General features: G+C 42.2%; 1 protein-coding gene and 1 pseudogene across 4 annotated transcripts in view; one reads left to right on the top strand and one right to left on the bottom strand.

Moving 5' to 3' along the window:
• Kmt5b (lysine methyltransferase 5B) overlaps window positions 1-23801 on the top strand; it is a 48860-nt gene that overhangs the window by 5661 nt on the left and 19398 nt on the right. For all 4 annotated transcript variants that reach the window (XM_085693469.2, XM_085693467.2, XM_085693468.2 and 1 more), the window contains exons 2-4: window positions 11674-11903; window positions 18005-18152; window positions 21304-21372. In XM_085693469.2, coding sequence (XP_085549595.2) covers window positions 11750-11903; window positions 18005-18152; window positions 21304-21372 — 371 coding nt within the window. In that variant the 5' untranslated portion in view covers window positions 11674-11749. The remainder of the gene's footprint in view (window positions 1-11673; window positions 11904-18004; window positions 18153-21303; window positions 21373-23801) is intronic.
• LOC148121430 (small nucleolar RNA U3) lies at window positions 3209-3317 on the bottom strand (annotated as a pseudogene).

Below are 23801 nucleotides of genomic sequence, written 5' to 3'. Positions count from 1 at the left end.
CTCTCGGGGGCCCTCTAGTGTTCCATGGCCACAACAGCTATTCCAGCACCACGAACAGTGCCTGAAGGCTCCCAGCAGGCTTTTGCAATGTTTGTGGAAGTGAATGGATTCCAGATCTGCAGAATGAATCATTTCTTCTGATTTATAGGACTAGATGAATTTTCTGGTGTGTCTTAATGACTCAGTGATCTCTGAAAAGAATTTTTGTTTTCAAGGTAATGCTTATGTTGCATTATGGGAAGTATATATTTAACTCTTAGAAGCATAGCCCACACTAAGCAGAAAGAGTCCTTGACCCTTTAGCCAATGAACTAGTGGAGTCTGGGGATAGAGAGGCCATAGGAGACCTTTCTCCTTCAAGAAAGAAGCAGAAGCAGGCCTCACTCAGGGTCCTAGAAAGTTCAGGCAAAGTTAGTTGGTTCTTAAATTGTTTGGTGGATGGAAGTAAATAGCCGAGTGCTTTTCTCTCTCATACCATGAACCTTTTTATTTTTCCTAATTAAAGTCTCTTAGTGTAGCTTTTGATTTCCTCAAATCTTTGTAATTCTTACCAGATTGTGCTTATTTAGATGCCTGCATATGGAGTCATTTCTTCCCACACTGGACTCAACTCCATGAACGCAGAAGACATTACCATTCTGTTCTAGAATCTTCACAGTTAGGGCATATATATCCAAGATTTGTTTTCATTGAGACTGTGTTGCTTCTTTGTATAATACTAAGAGTGTACAGTTTTTCAATCTGACCTTGACTTAATCTTGCCTAATTCTCCTGGCCTTGTTCTCTTTAGTACATTGGGGATGACAGTGGTAGCATTGTGCATGTGTTACAGGGCTGCATGTGGACACATAATGGTGTGCCGCCCGGTTCTTGGCTCAGCTCTTGAGTGAAGCCATGGTGTGGAGTGCCCAGCATACTAGTTAGGAGACTGCTTCTGTTGTGTCAGGGCAGCCACGTTCAGTTTTTCACTCTCATGTGCATGTTGGACATTGGACTAGATACTCAGCCTCACAGTCCTCGTTCACTCACCGTAGGTGGGGTGCTACTTTGCAAGACACGGCTTTCGGCTTTCCTGCGTAGTGCCCATGTGTTCCCTTGTTCATCCTTGTTCCCTTCCTTGTCATTGTGCTTCCTGTGGTAAGCCTAGACTATTTTTGTTTTGTTGTGTACCTTGTGTTACTGGATATGGTACTTTGTTGGAAGTGAATTACTTTAGTCAAATAACTTACTACTTAAGCCTGCTCAGGTTTTTAATTTATTTTATGAAAGCTTCTCATTCAGTAGTGTAGGTTGGCCTCAAACCCTAAGTATCTTTACCTTAGCCTTCCAAGTAGTTGGGATTACAGATATGGACCAGTATGCCCAGCTGAGCCTCTTTCTTTCTTTGGTTTTTATCTTTACCTGTGTTTGTGTGAATTTATGCTATATCTGAGAGTATCTACAGAGGTCAGAATAGGACATTGGATCCCCTGGAGCTGAAGTTACAGTTAGCCACCCAATGTAGGTGCTGGAATCCAAACTCAGGTCTTCTGCAAGAGGAGTATAGTCTCTTACCTGACCCATCTCTCTAGCTCCTGAGTCTGAGACATTTTACAGTAGAGATGATGAACTCTATAAAGAGTAGAACTCTTTTTTTTAAAAAAAATCTACTTAGTGGGGGTGGGAGGTGGGCATAGGCATGCCACGTGGAGGTCAGAGGACAACTTGCAGACCTTGGTTCTCTCGTTTCACCGTGTGGGCTCTGAGGTCAGACTCAGGTTGTCAAAGACAACTCACTGGTCAAATTTATTCTTGTTAAAAATGAGTGATATGGTGTGGGTTTTTTTGTTTTGTTTTGTTTTTTGTGGGTGAGAAGATGGGGGCTCTATCTAGCCACCTTTGCTTTTACCCTAGTTACTTGGAAAGAACAGCTGGGTGCTTTTTATTAGTTATTTCTGCTCAGCCTATGTGCCAAACCTTGAAATTGGGCCTTTCATTTTACTTAGGTGTTAGTTAAATGACTTGTGCTTGGTCGCACTGTCAGTAAGCATGGGCTGAAGCCAGTGTGGACTCCAGTTGTTTTGACTTCAGAATGGTCTCCTACCCACTGTGTGGGCAGCCTTTGGTGGAGCCCACCACTTGGCAAACTCAAGTATAATCCCGAAAATACAGCCCAAGAACCACCCTTTTTGCTCAATAGAAATTGAATACTGTTTGGAGCTATGGACAGCAGAGGTTATACTTACAGGTATGCAGTGGTTGGTGGTATCTGTTTCTGGAGAGGTGATTGGAAATACAGCAAAGGAAATGCTGGTTGTATTGGGTGTTCCTATTGAGTGAGCCCTGGTCAGATGGGAAGATGGAGACTGTGTTTGTGTGTATACTTGGTTTTTGTGAAGTTTTTTTTTTAATAATTATTTAACTTTATTTTATGTTTTTTGGTGTAAGGGTGTCAGATCCCCTGGAACTGGAGTTGCAGACAGTTGTGAACTACCATGTGGGTGCTGGGAATTGAACCCAGGTCCTTTGGAAGAGCAACCAGTGTTCTTAACTGCCAAGCCATCTCTCCAGCCTCTTGTGGAGTTTCTTTAATAGCTAAATCCTTTATTTTAGAAATACCTGTTGAGACTGTTAGCGTCAAGGGGTTCTTACATAAACGCCATGATCAGGCACCCAAATGTGGAGGTAAAAGAAACTGTCAATCAGTACTTTCTCTGTTGAACACTTTGGAGAGGACTGTATTTAGGGCCCAGCTCTAGATCGGCAGCCAAGTACTGCAGCTGCCTGTGAGAACTTACCAGTGGAGGGGGTTATTGTTTAAAATGTTTTGGTAAATTGAAATTTCTGTCTCAATAGATTTTCCACAAATAGGATAATGTCAGTTATGTCATTCTTAAGGAATTATGTTTATGTGCCTTAGCACACACCACTTTAATACCTAGATGTGTAATTGAGAAACCAGCTGTATTTTTGGAACCCATGTAAGTCTGTACCTGTGTCTCACACCTGTAGTCACAGCGGGAAAATAACTGACGGTGTTTTCAATCTGATGTTTCTATAAGAACAGTGTCGATAGTGGTGGGATTTTTGTGTGACTGAAGTTTTTACTTTGGTGTACTTTGTTTGGTCTTTGTAGCAGTTTCCTGTGGCTGCTGGAACAAACTGCCAGGTTCTTGGTGGTTTAGAGCAAGTGAGTGTCACAGTGTGTTGTGGTATCACCTGGCTCAAGCCAGAGTGTGGAGAGGAGCTAGCCATAGCTTCTTCTCTGTCTCATTCAAGGATATTTTTTAGCTTACTTAGTAACGAACTATAGATATGATCCCTGAAAGTATAGTCTTGGGGTAGCTTACTTGGATGGTTCAGGATTAATCTTTTTATAAAGCCCTAAATTTAATTTAATAATAGCATAGTTTTCTTCAGAAACCTTTTCCTCATAATAGTCACAAGTACCAGAGGATAGAACTTAACAAACGTTGCATTTTCAGCCCTCTGCCTTCTTCTTTAGAGTAAATTACCCTAGCCAATTTACCATGATCAATGGTTTTCTAAACTAGCCTTCATGTTATCCTGAAAAGGTGGTAGGTGAGGCTCTATAGAGATGTTTTTGGCCTCAGTCATGATTCTCTTGGTTCCAGATGAGGGCATAACATCTGAGAGCAACTGGAAGAGTTCTTGATTGACAGAACAGGTACATCTGGCCTTAGTTGTATAGAAGCTAGAAATAGAAATTGGAAAGAAATTGCAACTTGTTGCTGTGTGTCTATCTTGTCGTACAGGTATAGAGACCTGTTCTTTGATTCTTTGACTGTAGGTACTGATAAACACTCATGGGACAGCTCCATTGTAGGTGGAGGCATCCTGTGAGTTTATAGGAATAAATATCTCCTAAGCTTCCTTTTTTTGTTTCCTAACACTCCAAATCTCCAGGCTTCTCAGACAGGATGCTTTCCAACAGTACAGTAACAGAAGCAAGAACTGGCCATAAATTCATGGTTGCTACTGGGCGGTGGTGGCGCACGCCTTTAATCTCAGCACTCCGGAGGCAGAGGCAGGTGGATCTCTGTGAGTTCGAGGCCAGCCTGGTCTACAAGAGCTAGTTCCAGGGCAGGCTCTAAAAAGCTACAGAGAAACCCTGTCTCAAAAAACATAACAACAACAACAACAAAAAAATTCATGGTTGCTTCCTAGAAAATTGTCATCCAAGTATTTGTCCCATCAAACTGCCTGAAGTCTCTGTAAGCGCATCCAATGCTCTTAACCTCTGAACCATCTCTCCACCCCTCTGCAGAATTTTACAAGCAGTTTGTGAAAAACATTAAACAAAAAACTACCATCTTGAAGTTAAAAAGAATTGGAAGCAGAGTTCTCCAAGTGGGCCAGGACTGTCAGCTCAGGAGCACTGCACTTTCATCCAGAGACTGGGTGGGTTCATTGTTGGTGGACATAGGGCAAGTGTACTTCCTGAAACAAGTACATTTCCTAAGATAACTATGCTTTCTTCTGAAATGGGCTAAACTATCTAAGCTTTGGTGTTTTTTTCTGATTATAAGTAAATAGATTCATTATAGTCACTTAGGGAAAACAATCCCTCCTCCTGTAAAGACAGCTGTCGTGTTCTCATGGGAGGAGCCTGTGGTAGTAGATGGGTGCTCTTTTCCTTAGTGATATTATAACATAATATGATTGCAAGTTTCCATTTCAGTTTAATATAATCCATTTTGGGATTTTTTTTACTAGTTTTGAGGCAGGGGTCTCACTATATAGCTGGCCTCATTCATGATCTTTTGTTTAAGCTTCCAGAGTGCTGAGATTACAGGTTGTCATGCCTAGCCTTTGTCATCCCCCTCCCTCCCCACACAGTGTTTCTCTTTGCAGTTCTGGCTGTCCTGGAGCTCTGTAGACCAGGCTGGCCTCGAACTCACAGAGATCCACCTGCCTCTGCCTCCCAGGTGCTAGGATTAAAGGTGTGTGCCGCCACCACCTGGCAACCTGCCCTTCCTTTTAATTCCCTAAATTTTCATACTTTTCCTAAACAGCCCCCACCCTTCTGTTTAGTACTAGAACCTGAGAAACATTACCTCTTCCCCCGGTTGTTGATCCACTCTTTGTCCCTTAGTGTTGGTGAATCAGCTTCTTCGGAATGATGCTGCCATTCCTAGTGCAATCACTATATGTCTCCTCAGAACCTAGTTGCATCAGTTTTAGATGCAGGGTCACCCCTTGGGACTTCATCATCTTCCAGCTAGATAAGCGTGTTACCCCAGTCGGGAGAATTAACTTTTAAATAGCAAATTCTTGATGTATTCTTTGGCAGTAGCCTACATAGAAACAATGTATCTTGATCATACCCCCAACTCCTCTCTTCATTCCTCCCAGCAACCCCAACACACCCTTTCTACTCCTTATGCCTCCCTGTCTTTGTAACCCACTGAGTGCAGTTAGTATTGCCTGTTGCCTGCTGGAGTACTGACCGAGGCTGCTGTCTTGATCTTGTGCAGATGACTACAACTGGAGTGCGCTCATGAGAGAAACAGCTCCATCATGTCCAGAAGACAGCACTTCACAGCACTCCTCCCCACCATCCTGCTCTTGCGTTCTTTCCGCCCAAGGTTGAGGGCAACACTGACCTGTATATATAAACATCAATATTTAGGAGTCAGTTTGACATGCCCATTTAGCAAGTCAGCAGTAATAGGTTCCCACCATCACTACCCTCCCTATTTTCCTTTGAGGCAGGGGCTTATGTGTTCAGCTGACCTCAAGTTGAGGTTTGTGTTTTAACTACTAATATTCCTGCTTCTGCATCCCAAGTTTTGGGATCATAGGCATCTATTACCATGTTCACCAGTTGTTAAAAAGTTTAGCACTAGAGCTAGACAGGTGGCTCGGCACTTACTGCTTTTTCAGGGGCTCCAAGGTTAAGTCCTTCCCAGCATCCTTGTAGCAGTTTCCAGCATTCTGTAACTCCAGTTTGAGGTGGTCCAGTACCTCCAGGTAGCACACTCCCTGAAGCACTTTTTAAGTCCCAGCATTTTAGAGGCAGGGGCAAGGTGGATGGGTGATATTTGAGGCCAGCCTGGTCTACAGAGTGAGTTCCAGGACAACCAGGGCTACACAGAGAAACCTTATCTCAAAATACCAAAATAAATAAATAAATTTTAGTAAAAAGTAAAGAACAGTGCGTGCTCTTAACTGTTGAGCCATTTAAATCTTTAGTCTTCCAAATAAATAAATTAGACCCTAAAAGCCATCTCAAATTAATCAGTCTGTTTATAGCTTCCCTCAATCCTTGAGTTTAATTTACATATATCTTTCCTGACATTTGAGATTTCTTTCTTTTGCTAATCTTCTCTCTCCTGCCATCTTTTTCAGTACATACTCTGTATTCTTCAGTGCACTTTTAGAGACACAAACCCATGTAGGATGCTTATTTCTTAGCAGGGCTGTCATCAGTGGCCTGTTCTGCTTGCCTTCTGAATCTCTGCAGCCTCTACCCAAGATGATTCTTCCTTCAAGTGCTGTTCCTAGCTGCTCTTTGTGCCTCCATCCTGCTTCTTGTCCTGGGGTGCTCTGTGCTCACCTTGCCTTTTTTGTTTTGTTTTGTTTTGTAAGATTTACTTATTATGTATAGTGTTCTGCCTGCATGTGTGCCTGCAGGCCAGAAGAGGGCGTCTGGTCTCATTATAGATGGTTGTTTGTGAGCCACCATGTGGCTGCTGGGAATTGAATTTTTGACATCTGGAAGAGCAGTTTAGTGCTCTTAACTGCTGAGCCATCTCTCCAGCCCCAGCCCTTGACTTTTGATTATTAGCTGGTCTTCTCAGTTCTTAGACTTACTTTATCCACACTCAGGCCTAGACAGATTTGGTTCTGTGGCTTAAAGTACCATCAGCACCGTGACACCACATGGTATCCCCAGCTTATTTCTCAGTCCTGTGTCAGTTGCTCTGGTCTATTTGGCTCTCTACATAGTATTCTAGAAATGACCAAAGCCTGAAATTCCTGTAGTCTTTATCAACTGCCTCAGGATTCTTCATTTAAACTTAATGAGTCCCCATTGTCTCACTTCCACATTTAGTTTCTCAGTAAGTGCTGTCCATGAAGCATTCAGAGAAGATCCTGAAGCCAGCCATTTCTTACTACCTATGCAGGCCAGTGGTATATCTTTGCTTTTAATTTGTGATCTCTTCACAACAGTAACTTGCCAGCATGATTATTTAAAATTGAGGTGGATGCTAATACCACTCTGCTTCCTCTGTTTCTAAAGGAATAAATGCTATCTCCAATGGCTTCTAAAAATCTTCCTTCTGTGGCCTGTTTCTTTTAGCCTCTCTGCCCTGCCCTGCTCCTCTACCCTCTTGTTCAGCCACACTAAGCTATAAAGGTGTTTCTGCCTTAGGCTGGTGTTTGCCTTCTCTGTTCCTAGTACACTTTTGATTGCAGCTAGCTTCCTCTCTTGCCTTAGCTTTCTAAGAAAAAAAGTCATCACACCTGCTTGACCAGAAACAATCCTGCTTACACTGCTTTTCTGTTCTTTAACAAGAATGTGCTGACAATCTTTTTTTAAAATGCTGTTATGAATATCAATGTACAGGTATCTGTGTAGTTCCTACTTTCAGGGTTTTTAAAGAGATATATTTATGTGTGTGAGTGTTATGCCTACATATGTGTGTGATCTGTATGTAAGCCTTTTCCTGGGGAGGCCAAAAGAGGTTGGTGAATCTCCTGGAACTTGAGTTACAGACAGTTCTGAGCCACCATGTGGGTGCTGGGTGCTGAACCTGGTTCCTCTGCAAGAACAACAAGTGCTCTTAACTGCTGAGCCATCTCCTCAACTTCTTAATTGAGTTTTTTTGGTTTTGCTTATTCAAATTTATTACTGTGTCTGTGCCATGGTGCACATGTGCAGGTCAGGACAACCTCTGCCTTTATGTAGGTCCTGGGAATGGAACTTAAGCTGCCAGGCCTATGAAGAAACCCCCTTATCCACTGAGCCATTTAAGTTTGCTTTGATTATTTATCGCTTCCTGGTGTTTTTCCCACAGGTGGGCTGGGGAGATGGATCAGTTGGTAAAATGCCTGAGGAACTGAGTTCAGATCCCTAGCACCCATGTAGAAGCTAGACTTAGCAGTATATGATGAAATTAGATAGCAAGCTAGCTGGGTGTGGTGGTCCATGCCTTTAATCCTATCTCTGGGGAGGGAGAGACAGAAAGGTCTCTGCGAGTTTGAGGCCAGCCTTGTCTGTACAGCAGGCTTCTATGCAGAATCCTTCCATTCCAACAGAGTCCCCTTCAGGAGCATCTGGTGAGCGGTAGACTACTGGCACAAGTGCCCCCTACGCTGTGGACCTGTTTAGACAACAGCGTCAGTGACCACAGTGGATCAGCCCTGCTATAGTTTTCTTGGCTGTTGATCTATGTTCTGTTATGGTGAGAGCAGCTTGCAGTGACTGAAGTGCTGTTGCTGAGATGATTTGCTGCTGAGCTTTTCCTAGAACTCAGGAACAGATTTTTTTGGTAGAACTTCAGGTATGTTAAATTTCTGTTTCATGAATTTTCTTGAAAAGAAAATTGGCCTCTCATCTTTACCCTGGCAGATGGTACAACGAAGGAATGATTTAAAACAGTGGTTCTCAACGCTGTCGTGTGCACCACACACAAGTTTTATCACACTGGGCTTCTTCGAGTCTCCTGAGTCAGACTGTCAGCTGGAATTTAAAAATTCTGCAGAGTAGTTGCTGCTCTATTGGGACCCAAGTTGTGACCCAGCACCCAGGTCAGGCAGCTCACAAATCTGTAACTCCAGCTCTAAGGGATATGATGCCCCTTTTTGGCCTTTGTGGGTACTGGCACAAAGATCACATAAAAGTCATATCTATCAGTCCTGTTCTACAGAGTTAACACTTCGTACTCCTAAAAACATATTCTTCGGTCATTATTAATAAAGTGTGTGTCACATGAGACATTCTTTGGACAGATTTCCAAAAGGACCAAAAGAACTTGAGGTTCTCTCTCTCTTTTTTTCCTTTTATTTTCTTTTCCCCCTAGAGGCACAGAACTAAAAACTAAGTGCTGAGCCCAAAGCATGGATAGTAGCAAGAGAAGTAGGGAGGTCATAGGTGGTGTCTGTATGTCCTGCTATATCTGTGTCTGAGCTTTAGCATTATGGGTGTCTAATAAAAAAAATCTATTAAGATGTCAGACAGTAACTAATTCACAGTTTCAAGACAACATGGACATGTTTCTGCAGTGCATCAGTTTAGACCCCAGCCTTAATTAATAGCTGAGAGTTCTGGTCCACTGTGTGTTGTCCCAGATGCTGGGGGTGGAGACAAGAACGTTGAATTCTGGGCTGGAGAAATGGTTCAGTGATTAAGAACACTGGCTGCTCTCACAGGAGACCAGGGTTTGATTCTCAGCACCCACATGACAGCTCACAGCCATCTATATAACTCAGTTTCAGGTGATCTAAAACTCTCTTCTTCTTTGGGCACCAGGCACGCATGTGGTGCATAGACATTGCATGCAGGTAAAACACCCATACACAGAAAATAAAAATATTGATTTATTGGTTCTTTAATTTAAAAAACTTTTATTTGGCCAGTAGTGGTGGCACATGCCTTTAATCCCAGTACTCAGGAGGCAGAAGCAGGTGGATCTCATGAGTTTGGGGCCAGCCTGGTCTACAGAGTGAGTTCCAGGACAGCCAGGACTGTTATATAGAGAAACCCTGTCTTGAAAACAAACAAACAAAGACATTAAACTTAGGAGGGTAAGTTATGTAAAGCGGTGCTCATGTGGCAGTGAAAGGTCATCTTTCAGGATATGGTTCTCTCCTTTTACTTTGTGGATTCTGGGCATCAAACACAGGTTGTCAGCCTTGGTAACAAGCAATCTCACCCACTCAGTCATCTTGTTGCTCTTCTAAAGGACCTGAGTTTGCTTCCCAGCACCCACAACTGCTTGTTAACTCCAGCTCCAGATGCTGCACACACATGGCGTACTGTAATGTAATTCTCTCTTCCCAAGCTTAAACATTGTACATGGTATTTGATCATCAGTAGAAGGTCTTTGGACAAAATTCAAGGCTGAAGAGATGGTTTAGTGGTTAAAAGTATATACTGCTCTTGCAGAGGACCTGACTTCAATCTTAGCACCCATGTCAAGTATCTCATAGTCCATCTAACTCTATCTTCCAAGGACCTGATATCTCTGTCTTCCAAGGGCATCAGAATTTGCACATATTCCCACACAGAGACAAATACATATACACATTCTTAATAAAAATATTTTACAAGTTTCTAAACAAAATTTGCTATTTAGATATTTAACTTATATCTGATGTAATTCGCTTGCTTACCCTGTCATGCAGGAACTTTTCTCTGAGTTTGATAAAGATCCTACAAGACCTGAAAGACAGGTATAGTCAAAGTTCAACAGTACTTGAATTTGAATAGGAACAGACCCAGAGGATAATGCCTCAGAGACCGGTCCATCAGCCAGGCATCTTCTGTCAACTGAGCCTACCCACCTTCCTTTTTCCCTTCTGTGAAGTCATACAAAGGACTCTGAAGGCACATAGAAATCGATGCTTTGTGTTTGTATCATTCAAGGTGTGCATTTCTTGGCAGTCTTCAGAATTTATCATGAGGCGAGGGTTGTGGGTCAGTGCAGAATACACGTTCAGCCTGTGTGAGAGCCTGGCTTCAGTCATCGCTCTCAACAACGATTGTCACTTGTAGGTTTCTATGCCTTTGTGAAGAGAAAGATCCAATGTCTGCTGTTGATAAAACTGGGAGAGTCATACTTGAAAGTGCTGAGTTGCGTTGTTTCTGTTGCAAGCTAGCTGCAGCATTTCACTGTGCACTGACAGGGTTGTGCTAGTATTACAGACTCCCTCCAGTTCTGAGGAACTGCAATTTTACACATTCTCACGTGTGCTCTTTAGTCTGACTTGGACTAAAGTGTCATCCTTAGTGAGGTGACATCACAAGCAGCATTGTCACTCATTCCATTAACAACAGCAAATGTGACCTATCAGACCCCAAATAAATCCCTATCCCCAAATCCAGCTCATTAAAGGTGAGAGAATGACTACTGTGCACACATTGCTTCCCTCAATTTTCTTGCCATTGTGAAGCACAGTAAGGCACATGTTTCCAAATGGGTATGACTGGTACTTGAATATGGGTCATTAAATGCTTTCAAAAAGTAGAAAAATAGGAAATTCGTGTCATGAATTCGGAGATGAGAGGACACCTTGGGAAAACTGGTTCTTTCCATCCCTCCTGTGGGCCTGGGAATCGGGTGTGGTGCTGGTCAGCTTCTCACACTGGTAAAGGTTGCAGTAGTCCTTATTTCACCTAGATGCCTTTTCCCAAGCTTTCCTAACCACAAGGGAGGTTCATTCCCTGTAGTTTACTAACAGTTCCTAGAGCATTAACATTATATCAGCGGGTTCTTGAGCTGTGCCCAGACAATAATGGTTTTCTACTCTTGGTAACTGGAAAGGAAATGTTTATGGAGCTAGAGGCTGGTTGTGGGAAGTTTGGGGCACTGCAGTCTTGAGACGACATATGGTGGTGGAAGGGAGACAAGAGTGGTCTGTGTGTCTTCTTACAGTCCGTTGACATGGTCTTTCATATATTTACCTCCCCGTTTTGTTTTGTTTCTCATGTTTTGTTTCTGTTAGGAGAGAACATTGAAATTATTCTCTAAGCTATCTGAAGAGAGTGACTAAATGCTCCTGGGTCAGGCTGTCTGTGGGTATGAAGTGGTTGGGAGACTCCAAGAACATGGTGGTGAATGGCAGGAGAAATGGAGGCAAGTTGTCTAATGACCATCAGCAGACAAAATTACAGCACTCGGGCAAGGACACCCTGAAGACTGGCAGAAACGCCGTTGAGAGGCGGTCCAACAGATGTATGTACACGCTTGTCTCCCTGTTTTCACTATGGTGCCACCTTGTTCCTTCAGCTTCCACGTGCCTCCTGTCATCACACTCCCCTCTGCTCTCGCACAGCAGGGGTCTTTTCATTCTCTGAAGTCCATTCTGATTCTTTTTCTTCTTTTCTCTTTTTTGGTGTGTGTGTGTGTGTGTGTGTGTCTCCCATTATGTTGCCAGAGTTTGACTTAAACTCTTCCTCGGCTCGAGTGATCCTCCTGCTTCAGCCTCCCCAGTAGTTGGGACTACAGACACAATAGCAGTTTTGATTCTTATCATGTAAAATGTGAAACTTAAGTTTCATGCTTTATGTAATTTCTGTGATGCTTATTTACCCATAACTTATAGAAAGTTTATCTGTTCTGTAGGAGGTTTTTAAATGCTACTACTGAATTTCTTAGATTTAAGTATAAATAAATGCCTTGCTGTGAAATCCATAAATACTTCATGGAGCAAGCTAAACCATACAGTCACCTCTTATACATGAGGAGTTGAAGGAAAAGAGATGGCCCTTAGGGTGCCCTCACAGTCCTTGCCATCTGTTCAAATTTCATGGGCTGCTGAATTACAGGGAAAGCCTATAAGACTGGTGTGACTGGGGCTGGAGAAATGGCTCAGCGGTTAAGAGCATTGACTTCTCTTCCAGAGGACCCGGGTTCAATTCCCAGCACCCACATGGCAGCTCACAACTGTCTGAAAAATCCAGTTCCAGGGGATCTGACACCTTCACACCAATGCACATAAAATAAAAAAAGATAAATAAATCATAAAAAAATTAAAAAAAAAAGACTGGTGTGACTGTCTATAGTTTTTGGCGGGGATGAGGCTCCTTTTTTGAGAGTTGAAGAAATTGTAGAATGGTTCCTGTTTCTTTTCTCCCCTCCACAACAAAATACCCTAGAACAAGCCTATGCCTGAGTGGCTAGTTACAGGAATATTATTCAGAAGTATCTGCCCATGTTCAGGATGACTCTCTCAGTTTCTACTTTTCCTAACATCGGTCAGTCAATATGGAATTCTTCAGTTGTGTTGGCTGGCCTGGTATAGAAAAACATGGTCTCCTTAGCTTTACTAGTCCATGCTGTTCTTTGGGCTCAGGTGCCTTTACTCTTTCCAGATCTGCCCAGATCAGTGTTTCTGTGGAAAATTGGGCATAATTCCTGTTTGAAATTAAGAGTGTGAGGGAGCCCCAAACTAACTAGCTCTTCTCTGTGTGGATACCAGCTCCCCCCAAAACTGCTGTCAGCATAGGTTGAAAACTGTGCCCTCTCAGTGGTATTGCTGTAGTCTGAAAACTAGGCATTTTTGAAACTTTTTAAAAAATATTTATTTATTTATTATGTATACAATGTTCTGTCTGTGTGTATGCCTGAAGGCCAAAAGAGGGCACCAGACCTCATTATAGATGATTGTGAGCCACCATGTGGTTGCTGGGAATTGAACTCAGGACCATTGGAAGAACAGGCAATGCTCTTAACCGTTGAGCCATCTCTCCAGCCCCCCCATTTTTGAAACTTTTAAATAAAATTGTTGACCTCTTCTTGCTTTTTAGTAAAAGGTTTTCATTTTAAGTTAAGTTGTTGAAGATCTAGAATGTGGAGAAGACAGCATCATGTCAGCTGAATGTTGTTGGGCGGTTGAATGATGCAGAGAGCCAGTGACAGAGAAGGAGAAGCAGAGTGTTTGTGTTAAAGAAGACGGTCAACCTAACTTAAACCAGGGCCCAGAACACATAAACCAAATGCTGACAGCACCTGAGAGAAACAGACAGTGTAGCAGGAATCGGATACTACAGCAATCCACGTTCAGCAGTGGGCCCAACAATAGGCCAAAGGTGAACAGGAAAAGGGTAGATTTAAGCAGCCCCATAAATGAACTAGACCAGTCAGATATCAGTAGAACATTCTGTTCACCAACAGTGTTACTCATTATTCTCAAAGTACACATGAAACATTGTCTAGGGCATATAATATGCCAGGCTATGTAAAAAACATAAGCAAACTTAAAAAGATTGAAGTCATAAAAATTTTTACTGTACAATGAAAATTAGAATCAATACAAATTTTCTAGTACACCATCATAAATGACTATTGATTCAAAGAAAAAATCCAAAAGGAAAGCAAGTTGAGTAAAGTAACACACACCTTAATCCCAGCACTTGGGAAGCAGAGGCAGGCAGATCTCTGAGTTCAAGTTCAGCCTGTTCTACAGAGCGAGCTCTAGGACAGGCTCCAAAGCTACACAGAGAAACCCTATCTCAAAAAACCAAAAGGAAAAAAAAAAACAAAAACTGTTTCAGTTCATCAAAAATGAAGTGCAGGGCTAGAGAGATGGCTCCGCAGTTAAAAGTGTTTACTGTTCTTTCAGAGAACCTAAGTTTAAAGTCTATCACCTTCTTCTGGCTTTGACAGGCTCCCACATGTATGTGGTGCACATAAACTCAGACAGGCACACATGCATGGGTGTGAAGTACAGAACTGGGCATAGTGGCACATGCTTGTGATCTTATCTCCTGGCAGGTGAGGCAGAAAGATTGCCTAAGTTTGAAGCCAACCTATGCTATATAGCAATATTCTGTCTCAGAAAACAAGCCAGGCAGTGGTCGTGCACACCTTTAACCCCAGCGCTTGGGAGGCAGAGAGAGGCAGGTGAATTGCTTGAGTTCGAGGCCAGCCTGGTCTACAGAGTGAATTCCAGGACAGTCAGGGCTACAAAAAGAAACCCTGTCTTGTGGGGGGAAAAAAGAGGAGGAAGAAGAAAACAAACAAAAATATAAGAGTTTAATTTTTTTTTCGTTTTTTAATCCCAGCATTCTAAAGGGTGAGGCAAGGGAATCGCTAGAGTTCAAGACTAGCCTAGACTACATGGCAAGAACCTTGGTCAAAAAAAATCAAAACACTAGTCAGACATGGTAATGAATGCCTTTAATCACAACTCTCGGGATGCAGAGACAGGTAAACTACTATGAGTTTGAAGCCAGCCATGTCTACAAGTTCCAGGACAGCAAGGGCTACACAGAGAAACTTGTCTTGAAAAACTATAGACGGTGGAAAAAAATGTAATTGAGGATGTAGCTTTGTGATAGAGTGATTCACTTGTCATGTAGGAGACTCGGTTCAGCCCTGAGCACTCCTAATAGACACATCTCATTTACAGTGCCATCCAAAATAGCACAAGAATCTGCTAAGTATTAAATGTATTTCTGACAACTGGAAAGCATTGTTGAAAGAATTGAAGCCTTAATAGATGGACTAACATATTGTTTCTTCCTTGATACAAAACTCTTCAGGTGTCACAATCCCACTGGCATATTTAAAAAAAAAAATGACAAATCCTAAAATACAGAATTCAGGAAACCCAAAATAGCAAACAGTGTTTGGGGTTGGGGGAAATGAAGTTAGGAAACTATGCTTTCTCTATTTCAAAAGTTCCTTAACAGACTGGAGAGCCAGCTCAGAGGTTAAGAACCCTGGGTGTTCTTCCAGAGGTCCCTAGTTCAGTTCCCAGCACTCACTTGGTGGCTCACAACTATGAGATCTAGGCCCTCTTCTGGCATGCAAGCATATGTGCAGGCAGAACACTGTACATAATAAATAAATAAATCTTTTTTTTAAAAAAAAATCTCCTAACTGCTGCAGTAGGATGATCCAGCACATCTGTGTTCCTGGAATAGATATGAGAACCAGAATAGATCTCACAGTTTTGATCTGTCTGCAAAGGTAGGAGGGTTTGCTAGGACCAAAGCTCATGGTTTCTAGACAAGTGCCTTCCCACTGAACTGCATCCCTAGCCTTGTTTTGTTTTTTGTTTTGTTTTTTGGGGTTTTTTTGTTTGTTTTTTGTTGTTGTTTTTTTTGTTTGTTTGTTTTTTAGTAGAGGCCTGGAAAAATACAGTGAAAGAAAATCAAATTTCTGTATCCAGAGTGAAGGGAACCTGGCACAATATGTGTGTATGAAAAATTAAAAGTCCCAGGAACAAACACAGGCAACATTTTCCTGACTTCACATTGAGCGAATGTTAAGTAGGATGTTAAAAACACAAGAAACAAGAAAAAATTTAAAATCACAAACCATGTGTTACAGGTAATCATCAAAAAGTGAAAAGACAAACTTACAAAATATGTCTGTAAAGGGCTCTCTCCAGAATATGCGAAGATCTTTTGAACACCACGGTAAAAGACAAAATCCAATTTTAAAATGGACTAAAGATCTGAGTAGACATATTGCTCCAGAGACACACGGCAGCCAGCAGCATATTTATGAGCCCAGCATATTTAGACAGCACTTGACTGTCTCCGGGACGGTTAGAGTCAGGAGGACAGGCTGGGAGCCTTGGGCTTCCTCACTCTGTAGATGAGAGCCCCACTGAGAAGACTTTGTGGACACACAGTATTTTACACAGAGGTCTGTGGTTGCATTATCCATAATGGTCGCCAAATGGAAAACAGGTCAGATGTATCTACTGCAGTGGAGTATTCTTTTACCCATAAGAACAAAAATATTGATAAATGGTGTAACATGATGAATTATGCCAATTGGAAGAAGCTAGTCACAGAGGATCACACATATTATGTATGGTTCCACCATGTGAGGTTCTCAGAACAGGCAAATTGAAAGAGACAAAGTAGATTAGTGGTTGCTGCAGTGTGAGCTGTTGGGGAGAACAGTAAGGCTTCTTTTGAGTCAAAGTGGGGTCATGATGAGAGAACAGTTCTGTGACTCTAGTAACCATGGAGCTATTTGTTTCACCTGGTGAAATTGATCTTCACAACTTTGAGAAAATGCAGCAGGTTTAAGCCTGAGGATATATATAGCTCAGTGATTATTTTGCATGCATGAGGCCCTAGGTTTGACCCAGGCAACAATTTAGATTTTTATGTGTATGGGTTTTTGCCTGCATGTGTGTCTGTATATGTACCTGGTGCCTTCAGAAGTCAGATCCCATGCCACACAGTGATAATACATGCCTTTAATCTTAACCAGCACTCAGGAGTCAAGGCAGGAGGATCTCTCTGAGTTCGGGACCAATGTGATCTACAGAGTGAGTTCAAGGACAGCCAGGACTACACAGAGAAACCCTGTCTCAAAAAAAAGGGGGGGAGAGGGGAGTCAGATCCCATGGGACTGGAGTTGCAGACAGTTGTGAGCTGTTATATGAGTGCTTGGAATTGAACCCAGATCCTCTGGGAGAGTAGCCAATGCTTTTAATGACTGAGCCATCTCTCCAGCCTCTTTGACAATTAGATAACTTTTCACATACCTGATTGCAATAATTATATACCTACCTCTTAGCAAAGACTCGTGTTTGTTTTGTGAAAGAATGAATGAAAAGGTTAAACCTTCCACTGTGACTCATTCTTCATGTGCTGGTTTTGAGAACCTAAACTCAGCACTTTGTAAATTGTGTGCTGATTCCAGGAGTGAACTGAACACTACCCATCAGCCCTCACTAGCGCTGATGAAGCTTTGTGCATACCTTCTCTGCATTGCTTCTCCACAGTGAAACCCAACCACTTCACGCTATCCATTCAGTTCTCTCATTGAGAATTCTCTCAGACGCAAGCTGGATAGAAATTAGCCTCTCATTTTCATTATACTTCTTTCCCTGCTTCTGTGTAACTCTAATCCCAGGCAAGTTTTTTAACCTCTGGCCTTAGTTACTCATAAAGAGAATATTGACCATTCACCTGCCCAAAAAGCAAGTATTACTTCAGACCCTTTGGTTCCTGGGATCCACATTTGTGGCCTTTCCTGTGCATCTTTTTTGCTTCCTTCTCCCCCAGCCTTGTCTGTAATAGCTTTGTGTGCTGTCTGCTGTTTCTGAAGAGAAAAATAAAGCTAGCTCTCAATTCCCTGGACCCTGCTCTTAGGAAACCTAATATTGTCAACTGTCCACAATCTCTCAATGGTTGGATTATCTGCATCTGGTTGTTTGTTTTGCATAAGGGATACTGACTTCTTAATCACTAACAGTGATTGACGTAACTCCAGCTAACGATGCCAGTTTGGATGCAGTGGAGATTTGTAAGCAGATTGAGAAGTTTTCACCAAGTTATGTTTCTTTCTTTTGTTTTTCACAGGTCATGGTAACTCAGGATTTGAAGGGCAGAGTCGCTATGTGCCGTCCTCTGGAATGTCAGCCAAGGAGCTCTGTGAGAACGACGACTTAGCAACCAGTTTGGTTCTTGATCCCTATTTAGGTTTTCAAACACACAAAATGAATACTAGGTAATTTTAAGTCTTTTTCCTGCATAGAACCAGTAATGATGTCAAACTTAAGAAAACAGGTGATGAGCTGGTGGTGGTGGCACATGCCTTTAATCCCAGCACTAGGGAGGCAGAGGAAGGATCTCAGTGAGTTCGAGGCCAGCCTGGTCTGCAGAGTGAGTTCCCAGGACAGCTAGAACTGTTACACAGAGAAACCCTGTCTCAAAAAAAAAAAAAAAAAAAAGGAAGAAAGAAAACAGATGATGAATCTGACTTATATTTAGAATTCTAAATGATAATAGAAGTAAAGTTCTTTGATGTAGAACAGTTTTCTTTGAGCCAAGAGAAGCAAGCAGAATCTGGAAAGACGACCTCCTTTCCTTCAGGCACTGGTGGATCAGTTCATTACTTGCATATTCCATAAGTAAGGAGGAACCTGCTTAGAGTCTAAGATGCTCTGTCAGTAGCTACTGCAGCAGTCTTGGAATATCTCATCTGTGATATCGGAGTGTGGGGTCGTGTGTGTGTGTGGGAGAGAGAGAGAGATTCACTTTCTGAGTAGTGGTAGGCATGCACCACCATGCCCAGCTGTGGTTTTGTGACATCTGAGGTCTCTGACTCTTATTCTAGTTAGATCATCTTATAAGTTCTTTCTCTTTATGCTTCTGTGGCAAAGGGTTTTGGGTCCAGTGGAATTGGTGCCACTAGGGATTTAGAGATAAGTCACAGACTGGGCCTATTTCTTCTCATCTCTATCACACACAGAGGTTTCTTGTAGCCTGATGTCCATGACCATCCAGGAAGAATTGGAAAACCAGGTCAATGAGCTCTAATTGTCAGGGGAGATAGGAACGAGAAGGAAGCCTTACATACCCTTTCCCCTTTGAGATTTATCCCTTTCTAGAAATAAAAACGGGACATAATTTTTCTCACTTACCAGCTCTGTTGTATGCCTAGAAAGAATGACAGCACAAAGGTGCCTTTGAAATTCCATGATTCCTGCCACATGAGTCATTCACTGAATGGAAATGAAACATGCAAAACTGCACCCTTGTGCCAACCTATAACCTTACTTACACTGCTTTGAGTCCAGCTCCTGTTCTACTTGGTGAGATTGTCTCGTTATCCTGGAAAATGATCCTGATAGGATTTCAGTCACCCTCTAGTTGTATCCCTGGCTCTCTTGTGTTTTTTAAGATAAGTAAATTACTTAAGTTGTCTTACGTTGGTAACTTCTTGTATGTTGAGATACAGAGGCATATGAAACATTTCAGAAAGTTATCCCATTAAAATCACAACAGAAGTTTTAGTGGCTTATGGAAGAATATCTATTCTGAACCACAGGCTCTGTTCCAGAGGATGAAGGGGTATGCCTGCCATTGGCTCCCCACTAAGAAGTGTTGTGATTTCTTTCTGGGCCACTGGTGTTTCTCAGCCCAAAGATGGAAACTGGGATTCTGTATTTCTAATATCATGCTTCTGATCTGTATTTAGAGTACTTTAGTTTTAACCCAGGTTTCCTAAGACTCACTTAAAACTGTGTGGTCACAAAGTGAATGGAGCCCAGAGGGCTAAGGGTAGGACTCACTGGAGCACTCACCTTGCGAGAGAAGAGTGGAGAGAGAAAAAGAGAATCTCAGAATTGTCATGTTTATTAATATTCTTGACCTTTTTGTATGGGATGACTCCTGAGTTAACTGTGTTCTGTTCCCATAGAAGCTGGATCACCTAAAGTCAATGTTTCTCAGTGCAGCATTTAGTCCACTCAGCTGAACCAATATGGGGGAATGGACAGGGCTGCTCCACCCCCAACAGCATGGCCCCAGGCTCTTCAGGGGTCTTGGTACAGTTGACAGCTTCCTCACACAGGAGTTTCAGCAGCTCCTCGTAAGCTCTGTTGAGGAATACAGTTTCCTCTCTCTTTGTCTCTCTTCCTCTGCTTGCCTCTGGTTCTGGGGATGACCTCACACCTTCTAAGCAAGACTACCACTGGCCTATAATCTCAGCTCTATTCTCGTCTACCATTTACCTCCTCTCTTCATCTTTCAGTGTGCTTTCAGGAGTGTGTTTTAAAGGAATAGTAGTTTTATAATTTGAAAATTTACAAAGCCGGCTCTGTTTTGAATGCTTATGCTTTGACTTTTCATTTATTGATTTTTGGTTTTGAGGCAGGGTCTTACTGTGTAGCCAAGATTGGCCTCACATTCACAGTTCTCCTGCCTTGGCCTCCTGAGTGCTGTGTTAAAGGCGTGCGGTCCCATGCTTGGCTCAAATGCTGATGTTTCAATCTGAGTGTCCCAGCAGAGCTATATCATGAGAACATAGTAAACATAAAATACAAATTTCCATTTGCTGAGATTTTTTTTTTGAGTTGCTTCTTGTCAACTATGAAACTTATATTTTCTTCGTAGCAATAGACATAGGCAAGAGAGATGGGTTAGTGGTTAAGAGCACTGGCTGCCCTTCCAGAGGACCCAGGCTCAATTCCCAACACCCACATGGCAGCTCACAACTGTCTACAATTCCAGTTTCATGGTACCTGACATCCATGGCAAAACATCAATGCACATAAAATAAAAGGGAGTTGAGGTTGGACAGTGGTGGCACACGCCTTTAATCCCAGCAGAGGCAGGTGATCTGAGTTCAAGGCCAGCCTGGTCTACAGAGCTAGTTCCGGGACAGCTGGGACTACACTGAGAAACCCTGTCTTGGGTAGGGGCGAGTGGTTAAGGGCAAGTGTAGGTCAAAGAACTGATGTTTATGAAGAAAGAATTATTGTCTGGAATTTTTCCTTTGAAACTTTTCCTGATTTTTTTTTTCAAGCTGAAGTTGCCTTAAAGTCTTAGCCTTCCATCATTATAGCTGTGTAATAATTATCCTGCCATGTGTTTCCTTATGCTTATCTTCTCCTAGATGTGCATTTAAAAATTATGTATATAATTTTAGAATTTGATGCTTAGAATATATATAAAAAATTTTTGTGAAACAGCGGTAAAGTTATGGGGAGAAAAGATTTTAACAACCTGGCATTGCTATATGCGGAATATCATTGTGGATTCATAAAATTGTAAATATTGTTGTTTTAAAGATTTGTGCTACTATGAGTGTTTAGAGACAATGAATACAGATTGTACAAATGGTCTTTACTGTTGTTTGTTTTGCATTTGTATAGCGCCTTTCCTTCAAGGAGCTCAAGACATATTTCAAAAGCTGACGGTTTTTCTCACAGCAACCCTGCAAGGTAGGTAGCTCATGTTTCAGACGCAAGGCACCAGCTCATGATTCTGTCCTTAGTAATGTGCCTTAATGCTAAGCCATTGGCCAAATCCTTGAAATTAAATGTCTTTTTAATGATTAATTTTGTTTTATGTGCATTGGTATTTTACCTGTATGTATGTCTGCGTGAGGGTATCGGATCCCCTGGGACTGAAGTTACAGACAGTTCAAGGCTGCCATGTAGGTTCTGGGAATTTAACCCTGGTCCTCTGGAAGAACAGTCAGTGCTCTTAACACTGAGCGGTCTCACCAGCCCCCAAAATAGAACTTTTAAAACATTTAGTAAACCTTCTAAATAGCATAATCTTGCTTGGAAGCAGAGCCAGGCAGATCTCTGTGAGTTTGAGGCCAGCCTGGTCCACATAGCAAGTTCCAAGCTAGTCAGGGTTACATGGTGACACCCTGCCTTCCTTAAAAGAGAGAGAAAGAATAGAAGGGGGGAAAATGTCTAGTCTTAGTAATTTAAACAAATTAAAAACAAACAAACATTGGTGGGCACATTTAATCCCATCACTCAAGAGGCAGAGGCAGGCAGATTTCTCAGTGCAAGGCCAGCCTGGTCTACACAGAGAAACCCTGTCTCAGAAAATCACAAAAACAAAAAGACTCCGATTCCAGGAAGAACAACAAAGAGTCTGAAGTACTGATCCATCTCTCCAACCCCATTAGGGAGAGCTTTTTAGCAATGCAAATTATTATAATTTTGAATGTGTTGATACACGGGGTCTCATTGTGTAGCCCCTGGCTGATCTGGAACTTACTATGTAGACAGACTGAACCTAGCCAGCTGGCCAGGGCTAGTGAAGTCGTGGATCTTAGTGGAGAACCCACCACTTCCACTTTACTAAAGCAGCACAGTCCCTAACTACATTCTAAATATGTGTCCTTAATGCCACAGAGAAGGGTAGTCCCTGTCTTTGAAACAGACGGAGTCCATTACAGAAAATCACAACTGGTGTGGGAGAATTGTCTGTATTCTGTCAATCATGTATTTTAATAAAATGCTGATTGGCCAGGCAGGAAGTATAGGTGGGTCAACCAGACAGGAAGTAGAGGCAGGGCGATGAGAACAGGAATATTCTGGAAAGCAGGAAGCTCCCTCTGCGATTCTTGCGCAGGCCACCAAAGAGGCAACATGTAAGCTGTCACACCGAGAAAGGTACTGAGCCCTGTGGCTAACATAGATAACGATAATGGATTAATATAAGTTACAAGGACTAATAAGAAGCCTGACCTAATGGGCCAGTCAGCTTTATAACTTATAGAGATCTCTGTGTGATTGATTCTCTGGGACTTGCCGGTTGTGGGGTACCGGGATGGACAGAAACCCCAACAAGCCGGCCCTCGTGTTACACATAACCAATCAAAATGTAGACTAATGCATCTAAAACACAGCTCCTGCACCTGAGGCTCAAGAGTCACTGTGAAAGAGGGGCGGGACAACTGTGAGAGCCAGAACAGAAAGTCCACTGTGAGGTTGTATCTTCTAGGAAAGTTAGAGAGCACTTGATTGGCAGAGGCAGGGGCATCTCTGAGTTTGAGGCCAGCCTGGTCTATATAGTACATCTACATAATGAAGGAAAAAAAAACTTATAACAAAAAAAACCCCAAGTATAACAAGAATTCTCTTCCTTCTAAGGTTCTCAGTGACTTTTGCTCTGGCTTTTAATAATTTTTAACAGTTTTGTGTGATTGAATAGTTTTTATCTCACACAGTATTGCTATAACAGGATTTGACTTAAGCTGTTTGGTTAGATGACGTTAGTATGTATCTGCAGGGCCACTGAAATACTATCCTCCACCACCTCCCTTTCCTCGCCATCATTCATTCTTTTTCCAGACAGACTTTCTCTGGGAAGCCCTGACCTTACTGGAACTCACTCTTGTAGACCAGGCTAGCCTTGAACTCACAGGTATTCGCCTCCTCTGCCTCCAGAGTGCTGGGATTAAAGGTGTGCACCACTATGCCTGACTGATACAAAGATTCTTGTTAGTGGGTAACAAGGGATAATTTTGTGATTTTGTTTGAGGCAATACAAATCAGAAAACGAGAAACAGAGGTCATCTCAGGAGAGGCAGACCCCAGCATGAATATTACAAATAGAGTTATTTTGTGTTGATTTTAGCTCCTAGGTAGTTTGACATTGTGAACAATGAAAACTAGGGTTAATGCTTTGTGGTAGCTTATTTTGAAGAATGTTGTGATATATGCTGAACTTGGATGGAATCTGTGCTACATCTTACCTCATTGTTTTCAGACTCTAAGGTCTGCATTTGAAGATTAATAAGTGCATAGTTCAAATACTTTTTCTCTTGAGCCACTGATATTTTTTCTAGGGGCTTTATTTGAACAGCAATCTCTAATTCTATTGGGAGCTTTGTTTATTGTTTTTT

This window comes from Myodes glareolus, chromosome 7, assembly GCF_982192425.1.
Source record: "Myodes glareolus chromosome 7, mMyoGla1.1, whole genome shotgun sequence".
In the NCBI taxonomy this organism is placed as follows: Eukaryota; Metazoa; Chordata; class Mammalia; order Rodentia; family Cricetidae; genus Myodes; species Myodes glareolus.
The sequence above is the reverse complement of the archived record's forward strand: the minus strand, read 5'-3'. Positions and strand labels throughout refer to the sequence as shown.